The 14,794-nt window shown below is 31.9% G+C and overlaps 1 protein-coding gene across 21 annotated transcripts in view; it reads left to right on the top strand.

Annotated features, from left to right (window-relative positions):
• The window catches only part of LOC129241446 (protein phosphatase 1 regulatory subunit 12A), a 131,320-nt gene extending 116,833 nt beyond the window's left edge, over nt 1-14,487 (top strand). For 13 of the 21 annotated variants that reach the window (XM_054877751.1, XM_054877757.1, XM_054877755.1 and 10 more), the window contains one exon: nt 1,623-2,509. In XM_054877751.1, the coding sequence (XP_054733726.1) occupies nt 1,623-1,742 (120 nt within the window). In that variant the 3' untranslated portion in view covers nt 1,743-2,509. Of the gene's footprint in view, nt 1-1,622; nt 2,515-14,041 lie in introns of those variants that run through there. The other 8 variants (XM_054877761.1, XM_054877760.1, XM_054877770.1 and 5 more) reach the window with 3 other exon arrangements.
• Nucleotides 14,488-14,794: the final 307 nt, after the last annotated feature.

The following is a 14,794-nucleotide window of genomic DNA, read 5'->3' as shown; positions in this document are numbered from 1 at the left end:
AATCGAAGTTGAAGTAGGCGAGATAACAAAAAGCAAAGAAACAAATTTTGAATTTTTGGCGGTTCCTTATGGTTTAAGGTTTCCAAAATATGTACAATGCCAAAAGTTCCAATGGAAACAATTTTTATTTTGCAATTGTTCAGACAAAAATAAAATACTTCGAATGAATTTTTTATGGAATGACTCTTGACATTTACGCCGAAATTCAATTTCAACTATGATGAAAATGTTTAAAAATGTTTCGGAAAGGTTTATTTCAGCAGTTAACCACTTTCATTGATGAATTAAAACATTTTTTGGGGAATACAAGAAATAATATTTTTCGAAAGGTCAAAAATGTTGAAACATGCATATTGTGCTAAAGGAAGCTTCCTTTTAAAAATAGAACCGAGTTTTTCGGATTTTTTTTCTTCGTTAGTTAAGACATTTGTCAGTCGGCCCTTGTATGTTCTATTTTAATTACCTTATCAATTGTCTTTTGCATTAGCTTAAGAAGGCAACTTCCAATTAGATAGTTATTGTTATCCTCGAATTTATCTATATGAAATATTTTTAAAATAGTGAAACTTTTTCGTTTCATGTAAAAAAAAAAAAATTGTTTTTTTTAATTGAATTGTTTTTTTTTTATATAAAATTATGCTTTTTTCTTTTCGTTTTATGTAAAAATAATTTTTTTTTAATTTCATATAAAAATAATTTTTATTTTTTTTATATAAAAATATTTATTTTTTTATTTTTTATTATAATATATATAAAAATGTTTCTGTTTTCTTATACATAAAAAAAATTTTTTTTAATATAAAAATATATTTACTTTTATATAAAAATAGTTTTTTTACTCTTTATATAAAGACATGTGTTTTTCTTTGTATATAAAAATATTTTCCTTTCAAAAATGTGTATGCCTCTCATAAAATCATAACCAATGTCTTGGCACAACATACCAATACCCTTGTACATAATTTCTTTTTTTTGTGAATTTTCAAATCATACTGTGCTGAACTTTCACCCACAAGTATGCATAAATACCTTTTTATTATCTTTAATTGCCGGTCATAACATCTTTTACGGTTTGCAAATTATTATTAAATTCCTTGTCTTATATACACATTTTCCGATAAACATATTTAAGTGCATATGTACGTATATCACATTTCATGAATCATCATTACATTTATTGTATATTCGCTTTATGGTGTTAATAATCTGATCACGGCTCCAATCTAAAATTATCTGCAGCTTCACACATTCACACATAAAGTCACGAGTTGTTCTCTTCAATATCCTTTTTCATGAAACACCCACCTATGTACAGTTTTCATTTGTTCTCTTATACGAGTTGTTTTTTTTTTTTTTTGCTTATTTTTGCATACAAAATTATTCCTTACGTCAACTCTGTTTATCACTTGTTAACATTTTATGATTTCATCAATTCATGATCGCCTCCGAATAAAATTTGTGCATCACCCCTCCAATACAAGATTACCAAACCACCTTAAATCATCGTCATTTCATGTTTTCATCATCAAACGAAAACGAAATCTGTTAATTACCATGCTCTTATACTTCTTGTTCTTCTCTTTTTTTCTCCATCACTTTTGTTGTTGTTTTTGTCATTTTAGCTATTGCAGAAGCTAAAGACTGAGAATGAGCGTTTGCGTGCGGAGAATCGCGCTCTCACGCGCGTCGTATCCAAGTTGACCACCTCAGCTCAGAGTCAACTAGCTAAAAAATCGAAATAATTGAAATAAATACATAAATGAAATTAATCAAATTATACCAAAACTAAGGAAATTAGTAGATGAAATTATTTAATGAAATTCATATTCACATACATATACATACATACTTATAAACAAGAACTTATATTGTTATATATAAATAAGTGTTTATCAGAAAAAGAAAGATAGTAAATGGCAAAGCAAGTGCTTCAACAGATGGCGTTTAACTAATGGTGCCGGCTAATGGGCGAATGGGCTAATGCACTCAGTATTTAAGCCCGTATTGGAGTACACAATTCGCGCTATGCAAATAAAATGGCACTGATGGTAGAAGAGTCTCTGTAACATAGTATATTCAGACTCGGCTACATAAGACTTGCAAATGTACTCATATGACAAATTATAAGCTGTACTCCAAAACTGTTCGTAACCGTACGCGTATATCCCAGCTGTGTTAGCGGTGCAATACAAATTGTGTTGGAAAGTAAAATTGTATAACTTATTTCTAATGCGTCACCAGCATTCAATTATTGCATTACCAAGAATCTTTATAAATTATCATGGCAACATTGGACTGCGAGAAAAACAAAAAACGTGTCCAGCTCAACCCCTATACTGCTGGCTTCAAAAACGAAGGGAATGCAATTTTCATTTCAAAACAAATATACGAGATACATAGATTTATAAATTTGAACAAAATACTACTTGCATATCATAAAGGCACAATAACCGAATAAAAATTACCATATGCGTTTACGAAAAGTGTTTAATTGAGTGAAAGGTTAAACGAAAAAACAAAAATTAAAAATTAAATAACGAAAAAATAAAAAAAATTACACGAATATGAGAATAAAGAAATTTGTTTCAACAATAACGAAGAAAAATTATCCTTTTGGCAAGCAAATTTTTTACTAAAGCTCGTCCGTCAGGCGCAATTTGAATTTCGTACCGATCAAACAACTTTTTCAAAAACTTCGTCGATATGCAACAACAATCGAATTGGCTTTGGGCCCGCTGCGTATTTACGTCGGTATGGATTATGATGGTTTGAATGTTTTCCTTGTAACTTTATTTTTTTTTGTACCAGTAATTGACACGCACCAAAGAGACGATATTCAAAATGTCCGCATTGCACTTAAGCGTTGAGGTATGAGGTCGTCTAGCAGGCGGTTAGACTAAAATAGCTGTCCGCTAAATGGGATCGATCAGTCGCATTTTAGGGTGAGGTTAACTTGTGGCAGTTTAGGAAAAAATGTACCATAATTTATAATAACTTAAGGTTCCTGGAATGCTAAAATATTTCGAATATATTGGGAATTAACTGTGAAATACCTTAAAAAGGTCCAATTGTTGGCATATATACTCGTATGGTTGCTTTTCAGTAAACTTAATCACCCACTTTTCAGTACTACCGAGACAATTTGTTTTCTGATACATTTAGTTTTTCTCAACAATGAAGGAATGTTTTATTTCGAAATACGGATTAGATTACGAAATCAAAGTTGCTGGATTTCGGCTAAACAGTGCCCAGTAGATATCAGGAAAGTAGTTGGTTTTCTGGCAGGTCACTATTATTAATAAATTAACATCTCTTCAAAATTTACATTGGGATTGACACAGAGTAAAGACTCTGTCTGGAGGATGGTCAAACGACAGAACATATCTCGAGCAACTATATTCCCTTGGCAAAGACAAGACTGCACCTGTTTCTTCGAGGTCACATGGATCCGAATGAAAACCATAACTTCCATTTCTCCATATCATAAGTATCAGACTTGTTCTGCAAATCGTAGGATTTGAAATCAATGCCATTTACAAAATCTATTCCGATAATTTCTTCATAAAAATGCAAAAATTTGGCACTAAATCGTTGGATATGATGATGTAAGTTATGTGTGCAGTATATTTATAAAGGAACAGAAAAGTCGAATCTAACATTTTTAACTCCAGTAATTCAAAGAATAAAAAAAAGTTAAAGCTACCTGGAAATTCAAGCCGTTAGCTATAATAGAAATATGCGAAATTCACGTCCAAAGTCGAAAAAGTCTGGCAAGACCCGGGTGCCCAGCGGAGGGTTAAATATAAATATAAAAATAAAAATATCAAAAAAATGTATAAATGAGGAGAAGAAGTTAATATGTTAAAAAAAAGTATCCCCTGCAGTTTTTATTCATTCTAAGAAGTAGTAACCTTTGGCCCCCTTAAAAAAATTATGGCATAAACCTTAAAAACATTATACGGCAGGTATTATATCCCGGTCCCCTTTACCTGCTGCTGTTCAAAACTCGTTTTTTTGTTGCAGTCCGAGCGCTTAATAAATCTTCCTCTATCGTGTTCGCATACCTTTGAAGAGCCCGGGTATGAGTAACGAATACCTGTACGCGTTCGATTCTCATCGCTTTCGAGCTCGAAAATTTTAAACAAACATTTCATCTTTAAGCATAGTGCTTCTAATTCTAATTGATGATAGATACGATCTCCAAAAAATTCGTGTAAAAAGAGGATTAGGTGAAAACAATATTAAAATATTCTTTTTAGAATTCCTTTAACAATTTATGTATTTCATGCTTACACATTTTAATTCATTAAATATTTTTTAAGAAATAATTTATTGAGCGGCGAGAGCAAATCTAGCGAGTCTCAGAGACTTTTCCTGTGACTATTTTGAACGCTTCGTATATGCGGCGGAAAATCTCACTCTGTATGCTCTATTAGATTCAAGAAAAATTTATAAAATATTGAAAGTCGCGTTGAAACAAAACAATTCGGGTAAAAAAATATTTTTTTTCTTTTTAACTCGTGATAAATTAAATTTGTGTTCGCGTTCCTCGTGAAATGGCTATCAAAATCCATACAAATTGTATTGCCGTGAAATGTGCGTGAAATTTCCTATGTATCTCACGGCAAAGTAATACTCAGTTCATGCCGTGCAATATGCCAGCAACATCTTTTCACACCTGTTTAAAATTGAGCCAAAAATGACAGTTTTATTGCGTTTAAATACTCCGAAGATATAAGAATTAAATTTTTAAGCTTAACGTCTTCAATATTTTAAAATAAATAAAATATTTTTGTGTCAATATATATTTTTATTAATTTGTTTAAAACTTTTCTTATCAAAATTTGCCAATTGCTTCTGGGCGATGCGTAAAAATGTGACGTTTTTTCTCATTTGACAATCCATGCTACTAGCAACATTTCACGCAAGCCAAATGCATGTAGCTGCCGATATTGCACAGATTTGAAGCTAGTAAAGGGTGTTTTTTTAGAGGTTAGGTTTTCAAGTTGGCACTACTTTTTTCGTAGATGGTCTTTTTGACAGCTGTCACTTGATTTATGCTCAGTTTGGTTTGTCATTTCATAATGAATAGACTTACACCTGAACAACGTTTGCAAATCGTGCAAATTTATTACGAAAATAATGGTTTGGTTCGCGCGGTTCGAAAATAATGGTTTTTGTTCAGCGAATGGTTTTGGTTGAATGGGTATGTCAATAAGCAAAATTGTCGCATTTGAAGTGAACATAATCCACAAGCCATTGCTGAGACGCCGTTACATCCTCAAAAAGTCACTGTTTGGTGTGCTCAGAAAAGAAATATGAATTTATTCGAGCCAGCCGGGGCGGCCACTTGCCCGAAATCATTTTTAAAACATAATGGCAAACCCTTATCTTTATAATAAAGCTAAATTCTTGGCCATAATATTAAATTATATACGTTTTATTTCATCTTGAAAACCTAACCTCTAAAAAAAACACCCTTTACTAGCTGTTACTGCTCATGAACGAAATCCGAGCGAGCATAAAGATACTCGCATTGCTAGAGCTCTACTTCATAGCACAGCTTATATTTATTTTATCGTTTCGGCACTTTCTTGAAATTAATATTTAACCCTCCTTTAGGCACCCGAGTCTTTTCTGGTCAGACTTTTTTAACTTTAGACGTGAATTTCATATATTTCTACTATAGCTAACGACTTGAGCTTCTAGGGCGCTTCCTAAAATTTAATTTTCTATCGATTTATGGATATAATCTTTTAAAAAGGATCCTCGAACCGAACAAAAAACGATCCAACTGAAGGTTTTAAAAAAGGTCTCCAACATAGGGTTAAGGCAAGGCTTGGTTCAACAGCTCTCAATAAAAAGCAAACACTCCATATACAAAAGTTATTAAGGAAGAGCTAGAAAATTTCTTTTGTAACATTTTCTTAAGATAGGTGGTATCAATAAATAAACTCTTTTTCCTACTAACTTGTTTTTTTTTTTTGAATTGCATAGAAAATTGTGAGCAAAAACTCTAATTTGACAAGAAATACGCCACGTTATTGAAGCAGGAAATTTTAACAGCTACCAAATAATGGAAAGTTTTTCTTGATAATTTTCTCGCGAGGTGTGGACTTAACTGCATTTTTTTTTTTTTTTTAATTCTTTTCTTACCAACTGTAGAGGATTGTCGGGTTGTTCTTTGGTATCTGGAGCATGTGTAGAGTCTGGCGTGCCGCATTACCTGCAAGGCTTTGTGGCGTGCATATGTTTTGAATATTGCCCAAATCACCAAAGATTGCATACGTACATATACCGAAATAGCAACGTATTTTGTGATATTTGTTAAATGTTGGTTATACGAATTTTGTTTTTTGTTAAAATCTATTTGTTAGTTCATAAATAGTATGCATATTTATATCATATTAATAAATAAAGAAACGTTGATAATAAGAATAAGAAATAAACACTTTTATTGGAGAAAAAAAAACATTCTTGTTTTGTTCTGTTTTGTTGCGTTTTTTGTATGCGTATTGGAAACTCATTCTGTTTTCGTTTGAATCGTTTTGCATTTGTTTGAATTTGTACGAAATTCTCTGTCTATCGGCTAAACTTTTTATAAATATTCTCTTTAATAACATTTATTTTCCTCTATTTGTGTTGTGTAAACTACTTTTTCGAGCTCTTTTTCAAAGCTTTAAAATTTTATACCAGTAAAAAACAATAAAAAATTGAAATACTAATAAAATCGCAAATGTACTTTGCAGGCTAAATTATTAGATTTAAAATAAACTTTTATTATATTTTATTCATTTCTATTTTGATTTATTTGTACAATCAATTAAATATTCTACAAAAACAATACGACTCCCAGCATTGGCGACGGCGGCCTTCGGCTGTCCTTTGCAACTTATGCGAAGAAATTGAGAATTTAGGAAAAATTGCTTTAAGCGATTGTTTCCTATTGTTGGGCGTTACTGTTTTCACGCAGAACGGACAAATGACGCTCAAGGATCGTTGTAATAGATGGGTATGAGTTATAATTGTGTGGCCAAGCCATGAAGATATATGTCTCCGTCGTAAACAGACCTATTTCTGCTCGGGCAGTTTGCAGAGTAGTGGTGGGTGTACCTTGCTCAGTCCATAATTAATGAAGTTCGTCTTTGTCTTGTTACCTTGGCACAAATGTCTCGTTTAGATACGGAGCCATATGCCAGTTAGGGCGTGATGGCGATGTTTTTGGCTCCGGCATCAGTGTATTCACTCCCGGCAATTCCTATGTGTCCGGAAATCTACATCAGTTTAATGTTGTTGGAACAGCGTATTAATGGGTTGCAGGTGGTCACCATTTCACTCTGAGTTGGTGATACGACGGCGTCGATGCACGAGTGGCTATCTGTGTAGACAATGAATTTGCTTTTGTTTATCTTGACTTAAATGAGTGCTTCGAGTACCGTAGTAGATTATGCCGCAAACACCGAGCATATCGACTGCGATATGCATTATGTCCCCATTTTGAGTTACTACTGCAAAGCAGGTGTTATTTTCGAAACCTAGTTTCCTTCCCAACGGTAAGTATGCAGCAAGTTGCGCTTAATTCTTGGCATCATTTCACTCACTTTGCCCTAGCCCTATCTCTGCACCTCCCAAATGGTTTCTGAAATGGTAAATTGGAAATGTGGAACTGCGTACAGACTAAAATCAGTAAATATTATGGCATCGCCCTCATTTTTGTCAACGAGGGATTATCTAACAAACGTGTTTTTTTACATCTGTGGTCCTTATATCGATGACAACGATATTGAGGTGATTCACAAGCTAGTGACAACTTAGGCCCCCAATTTGTCATATGTCTCAAATTTTTAACGGCTAAATAAATGTTTAGACGCCTTGATACCGCAACCAAATTCTCTCAAACGAATAAAGAAATCCATTATTTTCTCGGTAGATGGCTGTAGTGATCGATATATCGTAAAAATCGATCGTACAATTTGAAGTTGCCAAGGTGACATTTCACACTAAAAATATTCTTTTGCTGTTTTTTGTTTGTTCCATTCAGTGGTGAGTTACAGTGTTAACAATGCTAGTCAACAAAGAGAAAATTGTATATATTTTACAGTTTTTCTTTGACTAACGCAAAAATGCGAAAATTCAAGCCAGACCGCTAAAATTATAAATGGCGTTTAGGGTGCCGATACTGTAAAAGCTAATTACGTGCAATTTCAGTTTGGCGATTCCATGCAGGCATTTTTGATGTGAAAGAAAATGTCGTTAATGTCGATAAAATCACAGAAATAATCGAAGTTTAGCAACATGCTAGTTGTCGTAGCATCGCCCAGAAGCTAAAGATCGACCATAAAGTAGTTTTAAACCATATGGACATAAATTTTACGCAAAAATAATTGATTTATATATCCCCACACTAATTTATAATATAATATATCTTTGAAATATAGTTTAAAATAAACTTAAAAACACTGGCAACGTTTTGCTCGAATAAATATTTTTGTAATAAAATTTTGTTTCGCACCGCATTAGAGCTTGAGCCTCCAGGCCTTGCACGTAATAATTTACTCCACCTCGATTATATTATATATTTTATCTTAAAAGGAAAAAAATTTAAATGTTAAAAAGAACCTAAGATATTTGACTTTTAAAAATCCGTACCAAAATTAACAACTTTTATTAAATCTCACAATTATTAATTTTTTTTGTTGACTTATGTATTATAGTAGTTAAGCCTATAAATAAACAAATTTTCAAAAACAAAAACTGTGGAGCCATTTTCAAAATATTGGATCGCTTTATATTACAAAATATCGCAAACTATCGGACTGAATGATGTTTAAAAAAAATTTTGATTCGAACAAATGAGCTGCAATTGTTTATGAAAATGGAATTGTTTATAAAATAAATATGCATTTATTTATTATATCCATATATATACAAATAAAATATAATTTTACAGCTACTTGCCAAATCCCAAGGCAATGCATGAAACAAAGTTCATGTCAAAAAACGTCGTTTTGAGAAAAATGCGTTAAAGTTTTACGAGCAGCTTTGAAACGCTGCTCTAAAATCGAGATTTGAACCTTTATGAAATTTTTCAATATGAGACCAACTACTGAAAATGGTCTTTAAAACACCAAACTAACTATGGGTTAAGCCAAACACTCAAATGGACCTTTTTTTTTGAAATTTCTAGAGTGGGGTTATATCTTAACTGAATAGGATTATTATTGAAAATGAAGGAAAGAATTATAAAAATGTAACTCCAACCGTTGTATGTAACTTTTCATACGAAAAGGATACATAAGTCGTTATAAATAAAGTTTTGCACAGCAAACAACTGGAGTAGGCTTATGCGAGCATCACGAAACAATGTTTTTTTTTGTGTTACATGTACGGCATAATTGATGATTTACTAGATTCATTACCGTCCCTTATAATTTGAATTACTCCTTTGGTCATTAAACCACATAATCGACTGATCTTCATCACTGCCGCCGAACTGTTTGTTATTGTTTTTTCTTTTCGCACTTTCGCTCATACGCCCTGGCTGCCTTAACGCCACGCCATTGCTTATTCTGCACTGTCGTTACCGCGATGTGTGTGTGTGTATGCGTACCAAAAACATGTACCACGTAAAATAAGTAAACAAACACTTGATTTATTTTTTATTTGCATGACGTCGTTCGTTCTACGTTCATTTGCATGCTGCTAATTTTTCTAATGTAAATTTTGTGTTTATTGTTTATGAAAGTAATTGGGTTATGTGTAATTAGCGTTGTTTGAATGCGCATTAATAAATGATTTTGAGCGGGCACTATTGCTAACTTATTCTGCATATATGTATGTATTTATTGTATACATACGTAAGTTACGAGTAGAAGAAATTCTTTCGCAATTTTTGAATTGATGAAGAATAATATTTTAACCTTATGCGAGTTACATCATCTCTTTATTTTCCGGTAAGTTAATTGTTTCGGACCACAAACTCATTTTTTATTGAGCATTTGCGCACAACATCATAATCATGAATACTTATATGTCATATACTGGTGAGGTCCTCGAAGATATACAAAAAATGTAACAATAAATTTGAACTGAATCTTAAGTGCGCTATCAACACGAATACCTCATAGAGTTCTTAACTATTGAAGGAATATTTATGATCGCATATTGATTTTTATTTACGGTACTCGAATGTTTGTATGGAAAAAGTGATTCAAACTTGCTAAGCCATTAGTCGAAGAGGAAATAAAAATTTGTGATTTATCTTTCGATATGCTGTACAATTTTTTGTTAATCTTGTGTGTGGTATTAATAGTGAAAAAACGTAAAGAGTACTCAATAAAAGGTGTATTTTGAAAATATTTGCTGCAGCTGGGGCATAGTACAGATTGGTTAGAAAGTAAGAAAGCAAAAAAATGAAGCATGAGAATTTTAGAAATTTTTTAGGATTTGTTTTTTTAAATATTTTAATATTTTTTGAATTTTTTAATATTTTTTGAATTTTATAATATATTTTTTTTTTATTTTAATATTTTTTATTTATTTCTATTTTGTGTTTTGTTTGTTTTTTAATTTGGTTTTTTTTAATTTTTGTGAGAATTAGAAATTTTTTAGGATTTGTTTTTTTTTTTAAGTTTTTAATATATTTCTTTAAATTTTTTTTTATTTCTTCTTTTTGTGTTTTAATTTTTTTTTTATTTCTGCTTTTTGTTTTTTAAATTTTTTTTTTATTTTGTTTTTAGTTGTAATTTTTCTTTTATTTTTTTAATTTTAATGTTTTTTTTATTTAAATTTTCTTTTAATTTTTTTAGTTTTAATTTTTTTAGTTTTAATTTTTTTTTATTTTTTTATTTTATTTATTTATTTTTTAAATTTTTTTAAATTTATTTTTTTATTTATTTCTTATTTATATTTTAATTTTTTTTGTTTACTTATACCAAAGTAAGGATTAAATTTTCGATTAAGCCGACATGATTGATATTTAATTTCTTTGTTTAAAACTGTTTTTCATTGTCTACATGCTTAAAGGTCAGTCCTTCATCGAGAAAAAAATGCATATAGTACAAACAAATCTTTCCTTACACTTGCGAAAGTTTAAATAAAACAATTTCATTGCGACTTTGCATTTTTTTCAAATTTGAAATTTCTTTATAATTAATTTATTTGAAGTTAATTGTTTTAAAAACATTTATTAGAGTTTTTATTACTTTCATCGAAAGGTCTGATGGTAAACTATATTTTTTGTGTTTCCGCCCGAAGAGAAACTAAAAGCGCCGATGGTTTACCGACTCTCAAGCACGCCACGAATAATTAACTGTCCATTGGCAAAGCAGGGCATTTCTAGGTTTATTCCATATACTTTTAACTATTGGCCGTGTGATTTGTTAAAGTCCGTGATTCAATCCACAAAATTCGGTTTAAATAGAAATACTAATTTTTACGCCAACTTTAAATGTATGGTAAACAAAGAATGAATTCTCGAATAAAAATAAAATTTGTTTTGTGTTCAGAAAGATTTCCGGGTTTTAGGTAAATAAAAAGCTATCAACGTAAAATCAATGGAAGAAATAAACCCCATACTTGAATGCGTTAGGCGTTTTAAAGATATGGACTGTGCCAAGATTCGAAAAATTGTTGCTCCTAACCGAGAATTTCCACGCTGAAATTATAATAAAACTGGATTGTTGGCATTTGCTGAAATGCTGTGCTGTTCGAGAGAACCGAAATTGATTCGTGCCAGAAGACAACATTCCGAAGCATTCTAATAATTTCTGTCGACGTTCAAAAGAGAAGTAGCACAAAGAAAATTTCTGGTGGCTTATGAAGCAGAAAACAAAAGAAAGAGATGTTAAAGCAATAAAAGAGCTGAAAATGGTTTTAAAAAGGAATAGGAGAGGCTGGGCAATTTTTTCATTATTCAATTCGGGCATTAAAAAAATGCTTAAGTGCTTAAATAAAAGCAGCAGAAACCTGAGTCAATGGATGTATAATGCGGCTTATGGATAAAAAGTGGCAGCGCCTTGACTTCGAATGTAACGTTGTTTCAAATGTTTGGAAATATTTTTTGGAATATTCTGCATTGTAGTCTGCCCACCTCTTTGTGTTATTTTTTTTTAATGCGCCTAGCGCTTAATGGGGAATTAGTAATTGTGATACCTAAAAATCTTTATCATAATTGTTTGTGCTAGTTTCTCCTGCAAATAATTTTAATCAAAATTAACCGCCTTCGATAAGAAAAGAAAATGTCATTATGATTGATCGTAGCATTATTAAAGCAGTAAAATCCATATGCTGTTACTTTTAATTTTCGTCTGATCCACATATCTATGTAGGCTCCATGTACACCGCTGAATCTCCATAGAATTATTTCCGTCAGAGCTTTTGAGTGGAGTAAGAGACACAGAGTACCTCCAACACTTCCCGTGCGAAGAATGCGTTTCAGATTTCTGGAAGTGACTTCTTTGAGGGCTGGCACTGTTCGGCATAATATCGAGATGGCTGTGATGGTTTAATACAAAGTTTGCTTAAATTCCTCGTTTCTGAGCAATAGAAACAACATGGGCCTTTGAGGGCTACGAGTGAATCGTAGAATATTTGCATGAGTTGTCGCGCGTGTGCATTTTGCTCACTCGATATAATTAATGCAATTTTTTGATACCAAATTTTTGCTGTGGCAATTGCGTATTTATGGACCGCCTATACCTCCGATCGTACGCTAACTGCAACAAATGATCGATAAAGCATGCAGCTGAGTGTAAAAATGCCATAGAACATAGGAATTTTGGTGGTTCCTAAAATACTCAGGCTAAAAAGTCCATTGTATTTGCAGCTCTAGAAAGAGGGTTGATAGTCAACCCATGGAGGAAATGAGAAAAGTATCAGAGAAAGAGATAAAAAAAACTAGAGATAGGGACGAAGTTAGTTAGTCCTGTGAGAATTTCCCAGATTATTTAGCAAATCTGTAAATATCCTCCAATTTTAGAGAACGAATATTATGAAAGAATAGAGACAGAGGCAAAGGTAGTTAGTCCTGTGAGAATTTTCCAGATTCTTTAGCAAATCTGTAAATATCCTCCAGTTTTAGAGATCGAATATTACTCATTCTCGTGACATTGGAATCTAAAACTCGTAACCTTGCCCTAGCAAAGGCTGGACACTCACAGAAAAAGTGGTCAGTGCTTTCCGCCTCCTCCAAACAAGATAGGCACATCGGGTCCTCAAAGATTCCAGGGGTGGTCATACGCTGTCCTCTAATAATACCGACCATCGATCGAACTCCTTTCCTTCCAAGTTTTAGTAGAAAGTTTTATTTTCGGACTTGTCACAAAACACTTCGCACTTCTGCAACGTTCTAGACCGGACCATCGCTCTTTATGTAAATTGCATACATAATCGCTTATCCAATTCATGATTCCTGCGGAACTGTTTCCGATTATTGGCTCTGGCCCTTGTGGGGGAACCGCTGATCCACGGTTGGCCAATTCATCGGCAATTTCGTCAGACTCGGCTTCTTAAGACATGTCAAGTTTGTATGCCTGGCGTTGCGCCTGGCAGTCAATGCGTTGAGGATTTTATATTGATATTATGAAACATTAAAGATCTACTACGACATGGAAGGTCTGCAGTAAACAAGGATTTTATACCGTTCACAATAAATAATTAAACAACGCAATGAAAAAAAAAAAAATCATTTGTTCTAAATTTAATTTTTTTGCGTTTTACTTCTGCCATAAAAGATATATGTATGTAGATACATTAAAAAATGTAAAAAAAACTTTAAATATGCTAATTATTGCTAATTGTAACCACCAATATCGCTCAAATAATCTATTGCTCGCCACTCGTTCGCTCGCAATACCGTTTCTTGAATATTTAAATAATCGTTATTTGCATTGTAAATTTTTGTATTTATGGACGTTTCGTTAATTTTTTTTTAAATATGGCATTATTGTAATTCAATATATATTTGTCTGTTATAATGTATTTTATGTAGTTATTTCTATCTCGCTTTAATAACTGATTTCTTTCTCTTTTTGTCTAACAGCAATTGGAAGTTTACAAAACGGAGAATCAACGCCTTAAAGAGGAAAACGGAGCGCTAATTAGAGTAATTAGTAAATTAAGTAAATGAAATTAATCTTAAATCAAATTTACAGAGTTGCAATGCAAATTTAATGTTAATTTGAAAAGAACCAATAACAAAAACAAAAAAAAAAACACACAAAACAGTCCTAAAACAAAATTTCGTTATCGAACGTGAAGAAATTGTTATTATTTTCTGTAATCAAACAAACACAGCAGCAACAGTAAACAAAAGAAAATAAAATAAAATAAAAATAAAAAAAGGTATTACTGAACCTATCTAATCAAATAGAATACAAATGTAAGATGACTGTAGCGAAAATTGTCCTTGTAAATGTGCCGTTTGTTTAGGCTGCAGGATCTAATATTTTCGATTATAAAATAAAAACACTCAAATGTTTTATTACACTTTCCGACTGTTTTAAGTTTTACTAGCATAGTGCCACCCACTGCGTTACAATATTATTACATAAAAACAAACATACATACATACATGTAATTGTTTAAAGTTTTTAAGAGCGAATAGGCGATTAATACAGTAAAATGCAATATAATAATACATATACACACACATGCGCACCCATATTGCGACTATCACTCCGAACATACTAGACAAGCAAAAAAGAAAAAACAAAAAAACAACTAAGAAATTTGGGCTCTATTAAAGTAAATTTACACACAACCAAACGGAAAAGATATATACATATACATATAT

This window comes from Anastrepha obliqua, chromosome 3 (genome assembly GCF_027943255.1).
Source record: "Anastrepha obliqua isolate idAnaObli1 chromosome 3, idAnaObli1_1.0, whole genome shotgun sequence".
NCBI classification, from domain to species: Eukaryota; Metazoa; Arthropoda; class Insecta; order Diptera; family Tephritidae; genus Anastrepha; species Anastrepha obliqua.
Note: the sequence above shows the minus strand (reverse complement) of the source record. Positions and strands in the feature narration are given on the sequence as shown.